General features: G+C 42.3%; 1 protein-coding gene across 1 annotated transcript in view; it reads right to left on the bottom strand.

Annotated features, from left to right (window-relative positions):
* The window catches only part of CR2 (complement C3d receptor 2), a 53,157-nt gene that overhangs the window by 16,562 nt on the left and 16,632 nt on the right, over window positions 1-19,963 (bottom strand). Inside the window, exons 12-22 of the mRNA XM_031968576.1 lie at window positions 13,358-13,513; window positions 12,514-12,583; window positions 10,147-10,222; window positions 9,201-9,608; window positions 6,922-7,098; window positions 5,991-6,398; window positions 4,659-4,835; window positions 3,713-4,120; window positions 3,042-3,218; window positions 2,096-2,503; window positions 29-205 (exon numbers count right to left, since the gene is read on the bottom strand). Of these exons, the coding sequence (XP_031824436.1) occupies window positions 29-205; window positions 2,096-2,503; window positions 3,042-3,218; window positions 3,713-4,120; window positions 4,659-4,835; window positions 5,991-6,398; window positions 6,922-7,098; window positions 9,201-9,608; window positions 10,147-10,222; window positions 12,514-12,583; window positions 13,358-13,513 (2,642 nt within the window). The remainder of the gene's footprint in view (window positions 1-28; window positions 206-2,095; window positions 2,504-3,041; window positions 3,219-3,712; window positions 4,121-4,658; window positions 4,836-5,990; window positions 6,399-6,921; window positions 7,099-9,200; window positions 9,609-10,146; window positions 10,223-12,513; window positions 12,584-13,357; window positions 13,514-19,963) is intronic.

Raw genomic sequence — 19,963 nt, 5'->3', positions numbered from 1 at the left:
AAGTAGCCTAAGTTGAAATCATTAGTACCTTCACACTGCGGGGCCGAAAGACTCCAAACTCCTGAAGGCATACAGCAAATTGATTTATTTCCTAGGAGCCAGTATCCAGGATCACAGGTATAATTTACAGACATGCCAGGAGTAAAGTGGTCTCTCTCCTGACCTGTGTGCTGACCATGGGATATCTGAGGAGGTGGTGGGCACTCTGAAGAAACAGTATTCTTTATGTAAAAACACCAACTAAAAGGAATTCATGTTAAAGTTGACCTGAAATTCTAATAGAAGACCAATGAATGTCATTCAATCAGAATAATTTTTCCTATTCTAAGAAAAAATGACAGCCTTTGCAAGATCTCTCATTTCAATTCAATTCTGTAATTCTCCAACAAGATCATATTAAAGAATTCTTGTTTTCAAAAGATATAAGGGAGAAAGCATTTGCAAAGCTTTCTACAATTACAATTACATCATACTCAGTACATTATGTCAGAAGACCTAAGGATATATTAGAGGTTCATTTAATACAACTCATATTTTATTGAGACCATTCACTGAGAGCTCCCTCTTCTGTATTCTTGAGCTCATACTCCCTAGATGTCTTCTGCCACTATCTCTTCTTTCCTCATTTCACAGGAAGAGATAGTCCTTTTCTATATTAAAGCAAATCTCTCTACAAGTGTTAGTTAACTAATTTCTTCCCATTTTCTCCAGTAAATTGTTTCCTCTATCATCCCTACTTTCTCACTTAACTTTAATCTTTCCCCATCTACTGACTACTTTTTCCATGTCGGTCCCATTCATAAAAAAAAAAAAAATCTTCATTTTATCGATGCACTGTTGCTAATATTTATAGCTTATCTTTTTGTGGCTAAACTTGGTAAAGTCATTCATAAGTCATCCCTTTCCTCTCATTTTTTTAATGCTCTACAATCTGGCTTCCAGTTCCATAATTCAGCTGAATACTATCTCTTCCAAGTTACTAATGATCTTTCTGTTGCCAAATCCAATGATCTTTTCTTAATCCTCATCCTTCTTGTCCTCTCTGCAGCTTCTGACATGGTTGATTCTTGATATTCTCTTCTTTCTGGGTTTTTATGACACAAATCTTTCTTGATTCTCAAAGATATTCACCTATGTCATACCGCCAAACATGGGTAACCTAGAAAACTCTATTCAGGGGCCTCTTCCCTCTATACCGTCATGTTTTATTTTTTCATCTACTTCTATGCATGCATTTGTCATCTCTGTACTAATAAGTCTGAAATCTTATCATCCAGCCTCTAGTTAACCGTTCTGTTCTCTCACCCTCCATCTACCTCATGGACATCCCAAACTGGAGATCCTGCAGACATTTTAATTCAACAAATCCAAAACTGGACTCCCTTTCAAAAAAATTTCCCCTCTTCCAAACTCTTGAATTACATTAAAATCATTACTATTCTTCTAGTCCCTCAATATTGGAACCTAAATTCCACTCATATCTCCTCATTATCTTTCACACCCTGTAGCCAAATGCACCAAGGTCTATTAATTTAACCTTTGCAACATTTCTCCCATAAACTTCATTTTCTTCTCTGATATACCAATGGCTATAGTCCAGACTATAGCTCTTCCATATGAGTAAGTTAGTCTCCTTCCTTACTTCTATAGCATGGTTGCCCTGTCTTTCTTCAAGACTTATACAAAATATCATACTTTTAATTCAAATATCTTTCTTGTGTTGACTACTTGCAACTGAGCCTGTATATAGTTTATTACTAAATAGAATACTGGATGTCATCTTCTCCCATTGGACTGAAAGCTCCCTAAGAATAAGAGCTGCCTTTACATTTATGACCCCAGCACGTAAAACAGTAACTGTGACAAAGTATGTACTTATTAAATGTTTTGTGACAGAGGACATAACAGAAGCAGTGATTTGCAGGTCCCATAGGTCTAATACCAAAATTGGGAAAATTAGAATCACTTCTTTGTTGGTTTTGATGACTAAATACTTTGAAAATATTTTAAATTCAATATGATTTTCTACATAGCAACTTTTCATAAGTGAGAACTCACAAAAAAACCCATCTTTACTTAGGTATCTTTCACTCACCCTTTTCACAGGTTGGCACTTCAGGATCCCATGTGCCACTGGCACTACAACGGATCTGACTGCTGCCCCTTAGGCTAAAGCCAGCATCACAGTGAAATACCACAGTGTCATTTAAGAGGTATGGGGCTCCCTGTTCAGATATCTTGTGGCCATTTGGGACTGTGGGAGGCAGGCACTGTAGAGAGGAAGCAGAAAGCTCGCACCGAGGGGCAGCTGCACTCCACTTCCCGGTGCCCCCTTGGTTACTTATGCACTGAAGGATGCGCTCTCCAATGAGGTTGAATGTCCTGCCTCTTTCTGGATCAGCATTGCATTCATAAATTACTCTGGTTCCAAATGGAACATGACCTGTAGAGCCACCCGTGTACTTCCCATTTTCAATTACAGGAGGCGGAGGACACAGGATTGCTAGAGAGAAGAGAGAGGGAGACTATAGAATTCCAGCACACTAAAGCTCTCAAGACTGACTCTAAAGGAAGCTGGAGGACAACTTGCTCTTGGACTTCCCATGACACAATTGCATAAAAATGAATGAGTAGAGGTAAACCAGAATTCAACATGGGAAACATCCCATTGTAAAATACTCCTCAGGATTACTGACTACAGAAATACTAAGTGATTATATCCAGCAATAATGATCAGGAACTGCTGCCAAGTGCATGTGGGGACCAGGTTCTAGTGATCGTCATTTTATATTGACTACAGGATATATAGTGGTCTTGCTGCATTTCTGGAGCTCTGTTGTCTTGTGCTTACTGGATGATCCCTCTGATGTATACTGGGGTTGACAAAAGGGCATTTCTATCCTGAAACTTTGGGAAGCTAAGCTTATCAAATAAGAGCAAAAAATGTTAAGCAATCTTTAAAGTGCTGAGTATGACGGCCATTATTATAGCTGATGGAAATATCTGAGCTTGGGGCAGAACAACATCAATAGCATGAGCACCTTTACAGAGAGGGACAAAAGGCTTCCAGACTCCTCCAGCAGTACAGTGAATGGTCTCTTCTCCTATTAGTGAATAGCCGAGATCACAACTGTAGTTTACAGATGTCCCAGGGTCCAAAAGTCCCACATTCCTGCCTGTGTGATGCCCATGGGGGATCTCAGGAGGAGGCTGGCATGCTGAGGAAAGAGTTTCCCATATCAAATACCAGCATAAAGAAACAGAACAGCCTGACAAAGTACCAACTGATTAAGAGAAACAAATAGTGGCAGCCAAAGGGTCTTTCCAGATCAAGAGAATCCTCTTGCTTCCCTAGGGATACTTCTACCTTCACAAAGTAGCTTCTTATGCTTTCTGCTCCAAATTCTTCTTCTGTATTTAGTACAGAACAAGACATACTTGTCTCAGGATCCAAAAGAAGATTGATATTGTGCTTAAACTTTGGAGCCTGGATGAGCAAATTCTCTTGTTTTATGGGATTATCCATAGTAAAGAAAGAACTCTATACAGCCACCAGAATCCCATTTTTTAAAATGAGTGATGCATCAGGACACAGGAATGGCTGATGAAATGGAGACACCCCTTGCTACTTCAATGACCTCCCTGCTCCCCAATAGATTCTCCCAAAAGAGAGAAGTAAAACTTCTGCTTGCCTTTTGGAGATCTCACTCACCCTTTTCACAGGTTGGCACTTCAGGATCCCATGTGCCACTGGCGCTACAACGGATCTGACTGCTGCCCCTTAGGCTAAAGCCAGCATCACAGTGAAATACCACAGTGTCATTTAAGAGATATGGGGCTCCCTGTTCAGATATCTTGTGGCCATTTGGGACTGTGGGAGGCAGGCACTGTAGAGAGGAAGCAGAAAGCTCACACCGAGGGGCAGCTGCACTCCACTTCCCGGTACCCCCTTGGTTACTTATGCACTGGAGGGTGCGCTCTCCAATGAGGTTGAATTTCCTGCCTCTTTCTGGATCAGCATTGCATTCATAAATTACTCTGGTTCCAAATGGAACATCACCTGTAGAGCCACCCGTGTACTTCCCATTTTCAATTACAGGAGGCGGAGGACACAGGATTGCTAGAGAGAAGAGAGAGGGAGACTATAGAATTCCAGCACACTAAAGCTCTCAAGACTAACTCTAAAGGAAGCTGGAGGACAACTTGCTCTTGGACTTCCCATGACACAATTGCATAAAAATGAATGAGTAGAGGTAAACCAGAATTCAACATGGGAAACATCCCATTGTAAAATACTCCTCAGGATTACTGACTACAGAAATACTAAGTGATTATACCCAGCAATAATGATCAGGAACTGCTGCCAAGTGCATGTGGGGACCAGGTTCTAGTGATCGTCATTTTATATTGACTACAGGATATATAGTGGTCTTGCTGCATTTCTGGAGCTCTGTTGCCTTGTGCTTACTGGATGATCCCTCTGATGTATACTGGGGTTGACAAAAGGGCATTTCTTTCCTGAAACTTTGGGAAGCTAGGCTTATCAAATAAGAGCAAAAAGTGTTAAGCAATCTTTAAAGTGCTGAGTATGACGGCCATCATTATAGCTGATGGAAATATCTGAGCTTGGGGCAGAACAACATCAATAGCATGAGCACCTTTACAGAGAGGGACAAAAGGCTTCCAGACTCCTCCAGCAGTACAGTGAATGGTCTCTTCTCCTATTAGCGAATAGCCGAGATCACAACTGTAGTTTACAGATGTCCCAGGGTCCAAAAGTCCCACATTCCTGCCTGTGTGATGCCCATGGGGGATCTCAGGAGGGGGCTGGCATGCTGAGGAAAGAGTTTCCCATATCAAATACCAGCATAAAGAAACAGAACAGCCTGACAAAGTACCAACTGATTAAGAGAAACAAATAATGGCAGCCAAAGGGTCTTTTCAGATCAAGAGAATCTCCTTGCTTCCCTAGGGATACTTCTACCTTCACAAAGTAGCCTCTTATCCTTTCTGCTCTGTTATGAGCCAGAACTTGAAGCAAGGTGATAATGCAAGGGAGATGTTAGAATCCTAGCGTTAACTCAATGGAATAGCTACAATGCCTATTGGTTCACACATTAGAGCTAATCCTTACAAAGTGATGTCAGTTGCCTAATTTAGCACAGTACTTAGTAAATTCTCTAACTCACTAACGTATTTAAATACTCATTGGAGTTCACAAGTATGGGAGATTCACAAAGTTAACTTTGTAACTTTGTGAATTCACACCTCTTTTAATCCCTCCCTCAAAGGAGGAGTTAACCTTTGTGTTCACACCTTTAAGAGATCATATATAAGAAGCTGACAGAGGCTCAGTCAGAAGTTAGTTTGGAACATTGCCAGGAGTCGGAGAGGAGCACTCTGGAAGGAAGCCCACAAGCCCCTTCTCGCAGGTGGAGTCAGATTCATTCCATCTTCCAACCTTGTGCTAGCTGGAGGCTGAAGAAAGCAGAGGCAGAAGCAAAGGGCAAAGCGGCAAGAGCTCTTAGAGAAGTAAACGTTTGGATTTTATCAGCTACCTGTATTTGAAATGATTATTACTCAGAACTGAAACTAAGGCTACCTCCAGAAACCTCCCCAAGAAACCTACTCCCAGAGAGAACCATTATATTTTAAAGAAGAGAACACCACACTGCTCTAAATTCTTCTTCTGCGTATAGTACAGAACAAGACATACTTGTCTCAGGATCCAAAAGAAAATTGATATTGTGCTTAAACTTTGGAGCCTGGATGAGCAAATTCTCTTATTTTATGGGATTATCCATAATAAAGAAAGAACTCTATACAGCCACCAGCGTCCCATTTTTTAAAATGAGTGATGCATCAGGACACAGGAATGGCTGATGAAATGGAAACACCCCTTGCTACTTCAATGACCTCCCTGCCCCCCGATAGATTCTCCCAAAAGAGAGAAGTAAAACTTCTGCTTGCCTTTTGGAGATCTCACTCACCCTTTTCACAGATTGGCACTTCAGGATCCCATGTGCCACTGGCGCTACAACGGATCTGACTGCTGCCCCTTAAGCTAAAGCCAGCATCACAGTGAAATACCACAATGTCATTTAAGAGATATGGGGCTCCCTGTTCAGATATCTTGTGGCCATTTGGGACTGTGGGAGGCAGGCACTGTAGAGAGGAAGCAGAAAGCTCGCACCGAGGGGCAGCTGCACTCCACTTCCCGGTGTCCCCTTGGTTACTTATGCACTGGAGGATGCGCTCTCCAATGAGGTTGAATGTCCTGCCTCTTTCTGGATCAGCATTGCATTCATAAATTACTCTGGTTCCAAATGGAACGTCACCTGTAGAGCCACCCGTGTACTTCCCATTTTCAATTACAGGAGGCGGAGGACACAGGATTGCTAGAGAGAAGAGAGAGGGAGACTATAGGATTCCAGCACACTAAAGCTCTCAAGACTGACTCTAAAGGAAGCTGGAGGACAACTTGCTCTTGGACTTCCCATGACACAATTGCATAAAAATGAATGAGTAGAGGTAAACCAGAATTCAACATGGGAAACATCCCATTGTAAAATACTCCTCAGGATTACTGACTACAGAAATACTAAGTGATTATACCCAGCAATAATGATCAGGAACTGCTGCCAAGTGCATGTGGGGACCAGCTTGTAGTGATCGTCATTTTATATTGACTACAGGATATATAGTGGTCTTGCTGCATTTCTTGTGCTTCCTAGATGATCCCTCTGATGTATACTAGGGTTGACAAAAGGGCATTTCTATCCTGAAACTTTGGGAAGCTAAGCTTATCAAATAAGAGCAAAAAATGTTAAGCAATCTTTAAAGTGCTGAGTATGACGGCCATTATTATAGCTGATGGAAATATCTGAGCTTGGGGCAGAACAACATCAATAGCATGAGCACCTTTACAGAGAGGGACAAAAGGCTTCCAGACTCCTCCAGCAGTACAGTGAATGGTCTCTTCTCCTATTAGTGAATAGCCGAGATCACAACTGTAGTTTACAGACGTCCCAGGGTCCAAAAGTCCCACATTCCTGCCTGTGTGATGCCCATGGGGGATCTCAGGAGGGGGCTGGCATGCTGAGGAAAGAGTTTCCCATATCAAATACCAGCATAAAGAAACAGAACAGCCTGACAAAGTACCAACTGATTAAGAGAAACAAATAGTGGCAGCCAAAGGGTCTTTCCAGATCAAGAGAATCCTCTTGCTTCCCTAGGGATACTTCTACCTTCACAAAGTAGCTTCTTATGCTTTCTGCTCCAAATTCTTCTTCTGTATTTAGTACAGAACAAGACATACTTGTCTCAGGATCCAAAAGAAGATTGATATTGTGCTTAAACTTTGGAGCCTGGATGAGCAAATTCTCTTGTTTTATGGGATTATCCACAGTAAAGAAAGAACTCTATACAGCCACCAGAGTCCCATTTTTTAAAATGAGTGATGCATCAGGACACAGGAATGGCTGATGAAATGGAGACACCCCTTGCTACTTCAATGACCTCCCTGCCCCCCAATAGATTCTCCCAAAAGAGAGAAGTAAAACTTCTGCTTGCCTTTTGGAGATCTCACTCACCCTTTTCACAGGTTGGCACTTCAGGATCCCATGTGCCACTGGCGCTACAACGGATCTGACTGCTGCCTCTTAGGCTAAAGCCAGCATCACAGTGAAATACCACAGTGTCATTTAAGAGATATGGGGCTCCCTGTTCAGATATCTTGTGGCCATTTGGGACTGTGGGAGGCAGGCACTGTAGAGAGGAAGCAGAAAGCTCGCACCGAGGGGCAGCTGCACTCCACTTCCCGGTGCCCCCTTGGTTACTTATGCACTGAAGGATGCGCTCTCCAATGAGGTTGAATGTCCTGCCTCTTTCTGGATCAGCATTGCATTCATAAATTACTCTGGTTCCAAATGGAACATCACCTGTAGAGCCACCCGTGTACTTCCCATTTTCAATTACAGGAGGCGGAGGACACAGGATTGCTAGAGAGAAGAGAGAGGGAGACTATAGGATTCCAGCACACTAAAGCTCTCAAGACTGACTCTAAAGGAAGCTGGAGGACAACTTGCTCTTGGACTTCCCATGACACAATTGCATAAAAATGAATGAGTAGAGGTAAACCAGAATTCAACATGGGAAACATCCCATTGTAAAATACTCCTCAGGATTACTGACTACAGAAATATCTAAGTGATTATATCCAGCAATAATGATCAGGAACTGCTCCAAGTGCATGTGGGACCAGGTTCTAGTGATCGTCATTTTATATTGACTACAGGATATATAGTGGTCTTGCTGCATTTCTGGAGCTCTGTTGTCTTGTGCTTACTGGATGATCCCTCTGATGTATACTGGGGTTGACAAAAGGGCATTTCTATCCTGAAACTTTGGGAAGCTAAGCTTATCAAATAAGAGCAAAAAATGTTAAGCAATCTTTAAAGTGCTGAGTATGACGGCCCTTATTATAGCTGATGGAAATATCTGAGCTTGGGGCAGAACAACATCAATAGCATGAGCACCTTTACAGAGAGGGACAAAAGGCTTCCAGACTCCTCCAGCAGTACAGTGAATGGTCTCTTCTCCTATTAGTGAATAGCCGAGATCACAACTGTAGTTTACAGATGTCCCAGGGTCCAAAAGTCCCACATTCCTGCCTGTGTGATGCCCATGGAGGATCTCAGGAGGAGGCTGGCATGCTGAGGAAAGAGTTTCCCATATCAAATACCAGCATAAAGAAACAGAACAGCCTGACAAAGTACCAACTGATTAAGAGAAACAAATAGTGCAGCCAAAGGGTCTTTCCAGATCAAGAGAATCTCTTGCTTCCCTAGGATACTTCTACACCTTCACAAAGTAGCTTCTTATGCTTTCTGCTCCAAATTCTTCTTCTGTATTTAGTACAGAACAAGACATACTTGTCTCAGGATCCAAAAGAAGATTGATATTGTGCTTAAACTTTGGAGCCTGGATGAGCAAATTCTCTTGTTTTATGGGATTATCCATAGTAAAGAAGAATCTATACAGCCACCAGAATCCCATTTTTAAAATGAGTGATGCATCAGGACACAGGAATGCTGATGAAATGGAGACACCCCTTGCACTTCAATGACCTCCCTGTCCCAATAGATTCTCCCAAAAGAGAGAAGTAAAACTTCTGCTTGCCTTTTGGAGATCTCACTCACCCTTTTCACAGGTTGGCACTTCAGGATCCCATGTGCCACTGGCGCTACAACGGATCTGACTGCTGCCCCTTAGGCTAAAGCCAGCATCACAGTGAAATACCACAGTGTCATTTAAGAGATATGGGGCTCCCTGTTCAGATATCTTGTGGCCATTTGGGACTGTGGGAGGCAGGCACTGTAGAGAGGAAGCAGAAAGCTCACACCGAGGGGCAGCTGCACTCCACTTCCCGGTACCCCCTTGGTTACTTATGCACTGGAGGGTGCGCTCTCCAATGAGGTTGAATTTCCTGCCTCTTTCTGGATCAGCATTGCATTCATAAATTACTCTGGTTCCAAATGGAACATCACCTGTAGAGCCACCCGTGTACTTCCCATTTTCAATTACAGGAGGCGGAGGACACAGGATTGCTAGAGAGAAGAGAGAGGGAGACTATAGAATTCCAGCACACTAAAGCTCTCAAGACTAACTCTAAAGGAAGCTGGAGGACAACTTGCTCTTGGACTTCCCATGACACAATTGCATAAAAATGAATGAGTAGAGGTAAACCAGAATTCAACATGGGAAACATCCCATTGTAAAATACTCCTCAGGATTACTGACTACAGAAATACTAAGTGATTATACCCAGCAATAATGATCAGGAACTGCTGCCAAGTGCATGTGGGGACCAGGTTCTAGTGATCGTCATTTTATATTGACTACAGGATATATAGTGGTCTTGCTGCATTTCTGGAGCTCTGTTGCCTTGTGCTTACTGGATGATCCCTCTGATGTATACTGGGGTTGACAAAAGGGCATTTCTTTCCTGAAACTTTGGGAAGCTAGGCTTATCAAATAAGAGCAAAAAGTGTTAAGCAATCTTTAAAGTGCTGAGTATGACGGCCATCATTATAGCTGATGGAAATATCTGAGCTTGGGGCAGAACAACATCAATAGCATGAGCACCTTTACAGAGAGGGACAAAAGGCTTCCAGACTCCTCCAGCAGTACAGTGAATGGTCTCTTCTCCTATTAGCGATAGCTGAGATCACAACTGTAGTTTACAAGATGTCCCAAGGGTCCAAAAGTCCCACATTCCTGCCTGTAGTGATGCCCATGGGGGATCTCAGGAGGGGGCTGGCATGCTGAGGAAAGAGTTTCCCATATCAAATACCAGCATAAAGAAACAGAACAGCCTGACAAAGTACCAACTGATTAAGAGAAACAAATAATGGCAGCCAAAGGGTCTTTTCAGATCAAGAGAATCTCCTTGCTTCCCTAGGGATACTTCTACCTTCACAAAGTAGCCTCTTATCCTTTCTGCTCTGTTATGAGCCAGAACTTGAAGCAAGGTGATAATGCAAGGGAGATGTTAGAATCCTAGCGTTAACTCAATGGAATAGCTACAATGCCTATTGGTTCACACATTAGAGCTAATCCTTACAAAGTGATGTCAGTTGCCTAATTTAGCACAGTACTTAGTAAATTCTCTAACTCACTAACGTATTTAAATACTCATTGGAGTTCACAGAGTATGGGAGATTCACAAAGTTAACTTTGTAACTTTGTGAATTCACACCTCTTTTAATCCCTCCCTCAAAGGAGGAGTTAACCTTTGTGTTCACACCTTTAAGAGATCATATATAAGAAGCTGACAGAGGCTCAGTCAGAAGTTAGTTTGGAACATTGCCAGGAGTCGGAGAGGAGCACTCTGGAAGGAAGCCCAAGGCCCCTTCTCCGCAGGTGGAGTCAGATTCATTCCATCTTCCAACCTTGTGCTAGCTGGAGGCTGAAGAAAGCAGAGGCAGAAGCAAAGGGCAAGCGGCAAGAGCTCTTAGAGAAGTAAACGCTTTGGATTTTATCAGCTACCTTGTATTTGAAATGATTATTACTCAGAACTGAAACTAAGGCTACCTCCAGAAACCTCCCCAAGAAACCTACTCCCAGAGAGAACCATTATATTTTAAAGAAGAGAACACCACACTGCTCTAAATTCTTCTTCTGCGTATAGTACAGAACAAGACATACTTGTCTCAGGATCCAAAAGAAAATTGATATTGTGCTTAAACTTTGGAGCCTGGATGAGCAAATTCTCTTATTTTATGGGATTATCCATAATAAAGAAAGAACTCTATACAGCCACCAGCGTCCCATTTTTTAAAATGAGTGATGCATCAGGACACAGGAATGGCTGATGAAATGGAAACACCCCTTGCTACTTCAATGACCTCCCTGCTGCCCTCCAGATGAGATTCTCCCAAAAGAGAAATGCTAAACTTCTGCTTGCCTTTGGAGAGTCTCACTACACCCTTATCACAGGTTGGCACTTCAGGATCCTCATGTGCCACTGGCGCTTCAACGAGATCTGACTGCCTGCCTCTTCATGAAAGCAGCATCACAGTGAAATACCACAATGTCATTTAAGAGATATGGGGCTCCCTGTTCAGATATCTTGTGGCCATTTGGGACTGTGGGAGGCAGGCACTGTAGAGAGGAAGCAGAAAGCTTCGCTGACCGAGGGCAGCTGCACTCACTTCTCGTGTCCCCTTGTTACCATGCACTGGAGGATGTCTCTCCAATAGAGGTGAATGTCCCTCTTTCTGGACAGCATTGCATTCATAAATTACTCTGGTTCCAATGGAGCTACACTGTAGAGCCACCCGTGTGACTTCCCATTTCAATTACAGGAGCAGCTGGAGGACCAATTGCTAAGAGAAGAGAGGGAGACTACTTAGGATTCCAGCACTACTAAAGCTCTCAAGACTGACTCTAAAGGAAGCTGGAGGACAACTTGCTCTTGACTTCCATGACACAATTGCATAAAATGAATGAGTAGGTGAAACCGATATTCAACATGGGAAACATCCCATTGAAACATACTCCTCAGGATTACTGACTACAGAAATACTAGTGATTATACCCACAATAATGATCAGGAACTTGCTGCCAAGTGCATGTGAGGGACCAGCTTGTAGTGATCCAGTCATTTTATATTGACTACAGGAATATAGTGGTCTTGCTGCATTTCTTGTGCTTCCAGATGATCCCTCTGATGATACTAGAGGTTGACAAAGGACATTTCTATCCTGAAACTTTTGGGAAGCTAAGCTTATCAGAATAAGAGCAAAATGTTAAGCAATCTTTAAAGTGCTGAGTATACGCTCATTATTATAGCTGATCGGAAATATCTGAGCTTGGAGGCAGAACAAACATCAATAGCATGAGCACCTTTACAGAGAGTGGACAAAGGCTTCGACTCCTCCAGAGTACAGTGAATGGTCTCTTCTCCTATTAGTGAATAGCTCAGATCACAAACATGTAAGCTTGCTATACAGTCCCAGGGTCCAAAAGTCCACATTCTGCCTGTGTGATGCCCATGGGGATCTCAGGAGAGGCTGGCATGCTGAGGAAAAGGAGTTTCCCATATCTCAATATACCAGCATAAAAGAAATCAGAACAGCCTTTTGACAAAGTACCAACTGATTAAGATGAAACAAATCAGTGGCAGCCAGAAGGGTCTTTCCAAGATCAAGAGAATCCTCTTGCTTCCCTAAGGATACTTCTACCTTCACAAAGTAGCTTCTTATGCTTTGCTGCTCCAAATTCTTCTTCTGTATTTAGTACAGAACTAAGACATACTTGTCTCAGGATCCAAGAAGATTGATATTGTGCTTAAACTTTGAGCCTGGATGAGGAAATTCTCTATGTTTATGGGATTATCTCAGTCAAGAAGAACTCTATACAGCCACCTAGAGTCCCATTTTTTTAAATGAGTGATACACTCAGGACACAGGAATGGCTGATGAAATGGAGAACACCCTTGCTATTCAATGACCTCCTGCCCCTAGATAGATTCTCCCAAAGAGAAAGTAAACATCTCTGCTGCCTTTGGAGATCTCACCACACTCTTCACAGATTGAGCACTTCAGATCCCATGTGCCACTGGTACTAACGGATCTGACTGCTGCCCTTAGGCTAAAGCAGCTCACAGTGAAATACTACAGTGTCATTTAAGAGATATGGCTCCCTGTTCAGATATCTTGGCCATTAGGGACTGCTGGGAGGCAGGACTGTAGAGAGAAGCAGAAAGCTACACCGAGGGGCAGCTGCACTCCACTTCCGGTCCCCTTAGTTACTTATGCACTGAAGATGCTGCCTCCAATGAGTTGAATGTCACTGCTCTCTTTCTGGATCAGCGTTGCATTCATAAATTACTCTGGTTCCAAATGGAACATCACCTGTAGAGCCACCTGTGTACTTCCCATTTTCAATTACAGGAGGCGGAGGACAAAACACTTCTATAAAGAGAGGAGCAGAGAATACTGCCAATTTCCTCATAGAAAAACTGAGTAATTTGTGCACTACTGTTCAACCACAGCTAAATTTAAATCTCATGATAATAAATAATATAGTAATAAACAATAGGATATCATTTCATTTAGATATTTTTGATTATTTACATATGACTTGAGACTAAAACTGACAATCTTTAAGCACATTGACCATATATATCTCTGATATTCATTAATAAAATGAATGTTATATACATTTATCTCTTTACTCTGAATTTTTATCTTAAAATAGTAAATCACTATAGGCTTCCCCCTGAAAGATATACTTTTATTAAATAGACTTGCAGAGAACAATTTAATATTAGTCTTAAGAATAATTCCCTAAATTTATTATCTCTTAAGAATGGAATTGAATTCTCATGGTTATATGAAACTAATGTCAGCAAATAATGATCAATGATGTCACTCAGTTAAGACCTAAGAACTAAAATACTAGGGATTTTACGGTATCACAGTTGAATCTTAGTCAGATATATAGTCATGCTTAGCATATGTGATTGAAGCTTTTGCCAAATGGTACAAACTGATGACCAAGGGAGTGATATCATATGTTTGAGGAACAGCTTAAAAAAATCTGTCCCCATCTTATGAAAAAGAAATGGAGAAAAAGAGGAAAAGAAGAACATGTGTTAGAAAGACAATGAAAAATTTAAAAGATGTGACAGAGGAGATACATAGGAGAAAAAAGTAAATAAGAAAAGGACACAAGTCTTCGACTCATTGGAGAGACAGGTATATAGCTACTTCTTAGTAAAAATCCCGAATACATTGTGAAAATAGGAAGTCAAAGGAAGTGCATCGTATAAAGCAATGTGCTCCTGAATATCAGAGGCAGACAAATAGGAAAAGTTTCTTACCATGAAGTAAAGTAATCAGCGACAAATATGAAACCAACTGTATTCATATGATTGGAATATGCACAAAGAGAACTTCATTCAGAGATGCTGCTTTTCACAAGGAATAACTTCCAAATTATGACTTATCTAAAAGTTCAAGAGTCAAGCTTATTCTTTGTATTATATAAGGAATGGATTCTCTACAATCAAGATTGATATTGATGCTTAAGTTTAAGAACCTAATATGCAAGTTCTCTATCTTTAATGAGGAATCTATCCAAAACCTAGAAAGAACCATGACAGAAGCCACATGAAGTCCTGACAGTTATCTATAACAATAGTTCTTTAGATTCTCAGACAAAAGCTAATGAATGGAGAACCTGCTCTTCAATTTGATATGTCAAAGATTCTCAATAGAAGTAAATTATTAGAATCTTTTTTCTTGTCTCTTTTTTCATGTCAGGATGGCCAATATTCAGATAATCAACAAATACTTATTTAGTGCTTTTTATATGCCAGTAACTGTGCTAAAGCTTTGACAATACACAGACAGAAGTGGGAAAAGTCCCTGCTCTCCTGGAGCTTATATACTAATGGGGTGGGGTAACACAACACATATACACATAAAATGTGCAAAATTAATATGAAGTCATTGTGGGAAGCGATTCCCCAATATTTGCAGTGAGTAGGAGGGCAAGGGAAAGCTTCATGAAGAAGGTAGCACTTGAGCCGAGTCTTAAAAGAAACCACATATTCAAGCAGCAGAGTTGCAGAGAATTCTGGATGCTTTTCAGGCAAAGGGAGGAACCTGAGAATTTGATTTTAAAAGTTAAAGGTGTAGCTTATACCAGCACAAAAGTAAGGAAGTGGGAGATGGAGCATTATGTAAGAGCAGTAGCAATTAAGCTAATATGGTCACATCACATAGTAAGAAGTTGAAAGTGAAGTATAAGAAACCTGGAAAGGAGGGAAGTAGCCAAACTGTGAAGATCTTTAAGTCCTGAACAAAAGGATTTCTATTTAGTTCTCAGGACAATAAGAAGCCATTGGAATCTGGTAAGGGAAGTTTGGAAGAGGTAGATTTGGGATATGTTGAGTAACTCAATCTTAGAAGAGACACTAAGGCTGACTATCTTGATCTAGGAGTCATCTATATAAAGAGGACACTAAGAGAATGTAGAGAGAAATGGAAAGAAGGACCAGAACAGAGCACTGAGGTACATCCACAGAAACTGGGTGTGATAAGAATCAATGGAGATAGAAGAGTAGTTGTGATGTAAATTGTGTCCCCTTTAACCTTTGGGGGGGCCCCTGATGTAAACTGTGTCCTCTTGGAGGGGGGAGGAAGGATATTCCTGAATCTCAAACCCTGGGAGGGGGCACACCTTTCCCAGACAACTCCCAGATAAGTAATCTCATTCAACTGGAAATCTGGGCCTAGGACAGTCAACCTCCTCTATTAAGTGCCTCAAACTGCTCCCCAGCTTAAATTAAAGCTTAAATTAAATTAAATTAAATTAATTAAATTAAACAAAAGCTTAAATTAAAACAATACTGCAGGATGCTGCTTACATTTACTGGAGGGAAATCAAACTCCCTCCCTTCATGCTCCTCTAGGGACACAGTATCCTTCCTCTGCACTTCTATGCAGTCCCTATCAGGGCTTCCAGAACAGGACCTTATGTCCGACAATATTTTTTAACTCTATTCCCCTTACCTGAACCAGATCCTGAGACTTCCCAGCCCCCACTCCTCAATCCCTTTGATACAAGGAATGGGATACCTTTTTCTCTTCCTCAGAATACTGATTTTAACCTCTGCCCCTGGGAGAAGCAGCAGATTCTCAGGGAAAGACACTCAGAGCAGAGGTGCCTCTTTCAATGTCAAATCTCTCCCAGACTAAGGAATTACTCTGAGGCCATTACTCTGAGGACCCCGCCCAGCTTTTTGAGGTGTCCAAGGCCAATGCCCTCCTTGATTTGTCCTGGGGAGTAATTATTATTAAACAATCTGCCCCAAATATACTGAGGAAGCTGCAGAAGCCAGATTTGGGCCCTCAAATTTCTCCCTCTCAGCTGTTAGAAACAGATGTTGGAGTCTTTAATGATAAAGATCAAACTGCAGCAGAGGAAAAAGATTGCAGATATGGAGAACAGCCTGTACTTTTGGCTGCTGACATTTCCGGGAACCATAGAGACTTCAACCAGGAGGGGCACTGGAGGAGCTACAAGGGACAAGCTGTCCCACAATGCTCTGCCCTCCAGGAGGGGTTTGGGGCTTGGTCAAGCTCCCACTTGCTCCACCATGACAGCCCAATACCAGACAGCCAGACACCTGGATGTGGCCAGTAAGGCCATTGAATTTCTTTTTGCTGTAGGGACTTCTCCTTCCTCCTGGCACTCTATCTCACTTACCTCCCCCCATTGAATGGGGATTTAAGAACTGTTTTGAGACTTTTCCTCTGCCTTGCCAGCTTGGTGATCTGTTATTTAAACACTCATTTCTTCTTATTCCCTCCTCTCCTGCTCCCTTATTGAAGCGTGATTTAATGGTATTTGGGGACCCAATTTTCTCTTCTTAGACCTCCAGATAGTCTTTTTGTGTAGCTCTCAAAGCCCTCCCACATTTCCTCTGAAATCTGGGAGAAAATAGATTTTTCTGCTCCAGTCTTAGCCAGGATTGAAAAATTTCTTAAGCACAAACTTTTACCTGCAGAGTTAAGAGATTTGGAGACACTTAACTGCAGTCTTATTTTGATCTGCAGTCCTGAAAGGCAGGGCCACTCCGGGCAATCCTAGATTAATTATCTATTTCTCAAAGGAACTGGACTCAGTTTCCTTAGAATGGCTCTTGTGCCTTAGAGAAGCCTCAAAATTTATTCTAAGTCACTAGAGCATTTTAAAAGCCAAAGGGCATCAGTAGCTTGTTAGTAGGAGGCTTACTAGATAACAGGCTCTTCTCTGGACACCCCTGACCTGACTCTCCAGATGGGTCACACTCTTAATCCTGTCATCCTGCTCCCTGACAACACTCAGTCAGGAGGCATCATTCATAATTGTGAGGAAGCTTTAGATTCTGTCTACTGCAGCCGACCTGACTTAAAAGACATTCCCCTTAACAACCCAGATGGGGAGTGGTTTACAGATGGGTCAAGCTTTCTTGAAAATGGGGAAAGGCAGGTTATTTTGTGGTGACCCTGAATAGTACCCTGGAGGCTAAGCCACTGCCCCCCTGGGACTTCTGCCCAGAAAGCAGAACTCAATGCCATGATCAAAGCTTTGGAACTGGGGAAGGGAATGAGGGTGAACATCTATACTGACTTCAAATATGCTTTTCATATTTTGCATGTTTACAGGGCTATATGGAAAGAAAGAGGGTTTTTGTCAGGAGAAATTCTACAGCTAATACAAGCTGTCCACAGACCCAGAGAGATTTCATTGAAATGCATTTTTACTGGTCACTACCTGGGAGAAACAATCAGACAGGTCTGCCAAGCCTGCCCAGTTTATGCCCAAGTAAATCCTGAAGCCTGTTCAGAGAAAGGGCACAAACCCAGGAGAGATTGATTTCAAGGTGCTTTTAATCTTTACTGACACTTTTACTGAGTAGAAGTTTTTCCCTGCAGGACTGAGAAGGCTTGGGAGGTATCAAGGCACTTGCTAAAAGAGATCATACCTCACCTAAACCTGCTTAGCTCCTTGCAAAGTGACCAATAGTCCAGCTTTCACTTCTCAGATATCTCAGAATATTCCTGTGAATCCATAGAGGCCCTGAAGTTTCTCTTCCACAAGATCCCTGAAAAAAACTCTGGAGAAAGAAGGGTGAAATTGTCTGTATCCTTCTCACTATAATCTCTTCCTTCCTTTCTCACCATGAGAACTTTGCTCCTGGCATTCTCTCTCTGACTTTTTTTGATGTCATTCTATGGCCCCTGCCAGTAGTTAACTCCTGAGCCTTTCAGCTAGGAAGCTCTGTGGGCAGTGGGGCATTCAGGATTGTTGGGTGGGCCATCAGCATCCTTAAGGTGACCCACAGAGGGGACCTGATGCATTTTTGGCAAAGGCCCCATTCCCAAAGGTACCATCTCCACCCTGGAGGCCACCCCACTTTTAATCTGCCTCTGAGATTGGTTTCCTCCAGGCTCCAAGTGAACTTCTAACTACTTCTGCAGCCTGAAGATCATGGGACGCTCCACATCTCCTGGTCTGAGCTGCTGCTATCTTCAGATCTCGAACTTCGCCTCCTGGCCTAAATCCCCAGTGAACATAGTGACAGTTTTCCGACCCTTGTCAGCTTGAAGCAACTACAGAAGATGAGACCTTCAACCCGTTGCCCCAAATGAATTTGGGGGCACTGCTTGAGGGAGGGGAATTGTAAACTGTGTCCCCTTAACCTTTGGGGGGCTCTGATGTAAACTATGACCCCTTTGGGGGAAGGGTGCTCCTGAATCTCAAACCCTGGGAGGGGGCACACCTTTCCCAGACAACTCCCAGATAAGTAATCACATTCAATTGGAAATCTTGGCCTAGGGCATAGTCAACATCCTCTATTGAGTGGCTCAAACTGCTCCCTAGCTCCAGGCCAACACTGGCCCCATATAACCCAGGGTTTGTCAACCTATCTTTGCAGAAGTCCTAACAGGATCTTGTCCACCAATAAAGATATTTTCTTCTCAGTGCAAATCCATCTTTTCAATAGTCCTGACTTGCCCACTAAGAAAGCTGTCTTAGCAAAGTGTCTTCTTAGTGCAAATAAATCCCATTCTTTGCAATAAACTTTGTGCCTGTATTTATTGGGATTTGTGAATTCTCTTGCAAAATCTGCAACTGGCCAAGGGCATTGCTGTTAGGAGGTCTTTCACCCTCAATTCTCACACCTCATCAATTGTACAAATGGAGGAAAGGAAGAACAAAACAGTGTCCTATAAATTCAAAGAAAAGAGATTATACTAGAAAAGAAGGTGGTCAACAGTGCCAAAGGCAGCGCAGAGATCAAGGAAGAGGAAAAACCAAGAAATTATTTAAGTGAACAGCACATCTGGTCACTATGGATAGAATGATTTCAGTTGAGTGACAAGATCTTGGATGAGGTACAAGAATTGAGGATAAGAGATCCCCTAATAGCAATGGGATCCCCTTGTAGGTTTTGCAAAAGAATTCACAAATCCCAATAAATACAGGCACAAGGTTTGGGGCAGAGAATGGGATTTATTTGCACTAAGAAGACAGCTTTCTTAGTATGCAAGGTCCTATCAGGACTATAGCCAAGATAGGTTTGCACTGAGAAGAAAATATCTTTATCGGTGGGCAAAATCCTGTTAGGACTTCTGCAAAGATAGGTTGACTTGGCCTGGGTTATATCAGGCCAGTGTTGATCTGGAGCTAGGGAGCAGTTTGAGCCACTCAATGGAGAATGTTAACTATGCCCCAGGCCCAGATTTCCAATTGAATGAGGTTACTTATCTGGGAGTTGTCTGGGAAGGGTGCTGAGAGGGTTTGAGAGTCAGAAACACCCTTCCCCCAAAGCGGACACAGTTTACATGAGGGCCCCCCCAAAAAGGTTAAGGGGACACAATTTACATCAATCTGAAGCCAG

This window comes from Sarcophilus harrisii, chromosome 4 (assembly GCF_902635505.1).
Source record: "Sarcophilus harrisii chromosome 4, mSarHar1.11, whole genome shotgun sequence".
In the NCBI taxonomy this organism is placed as follows: Eukaryota; Metazoa; Chordata; class Mammalia; order Dasyuromorphia; family Dasyuridae; genus Sarcophilus; species Sarcophilus harrisii.
This window is presented reverse-complemented; position numbering and strand designations above follow the sequence as displayed.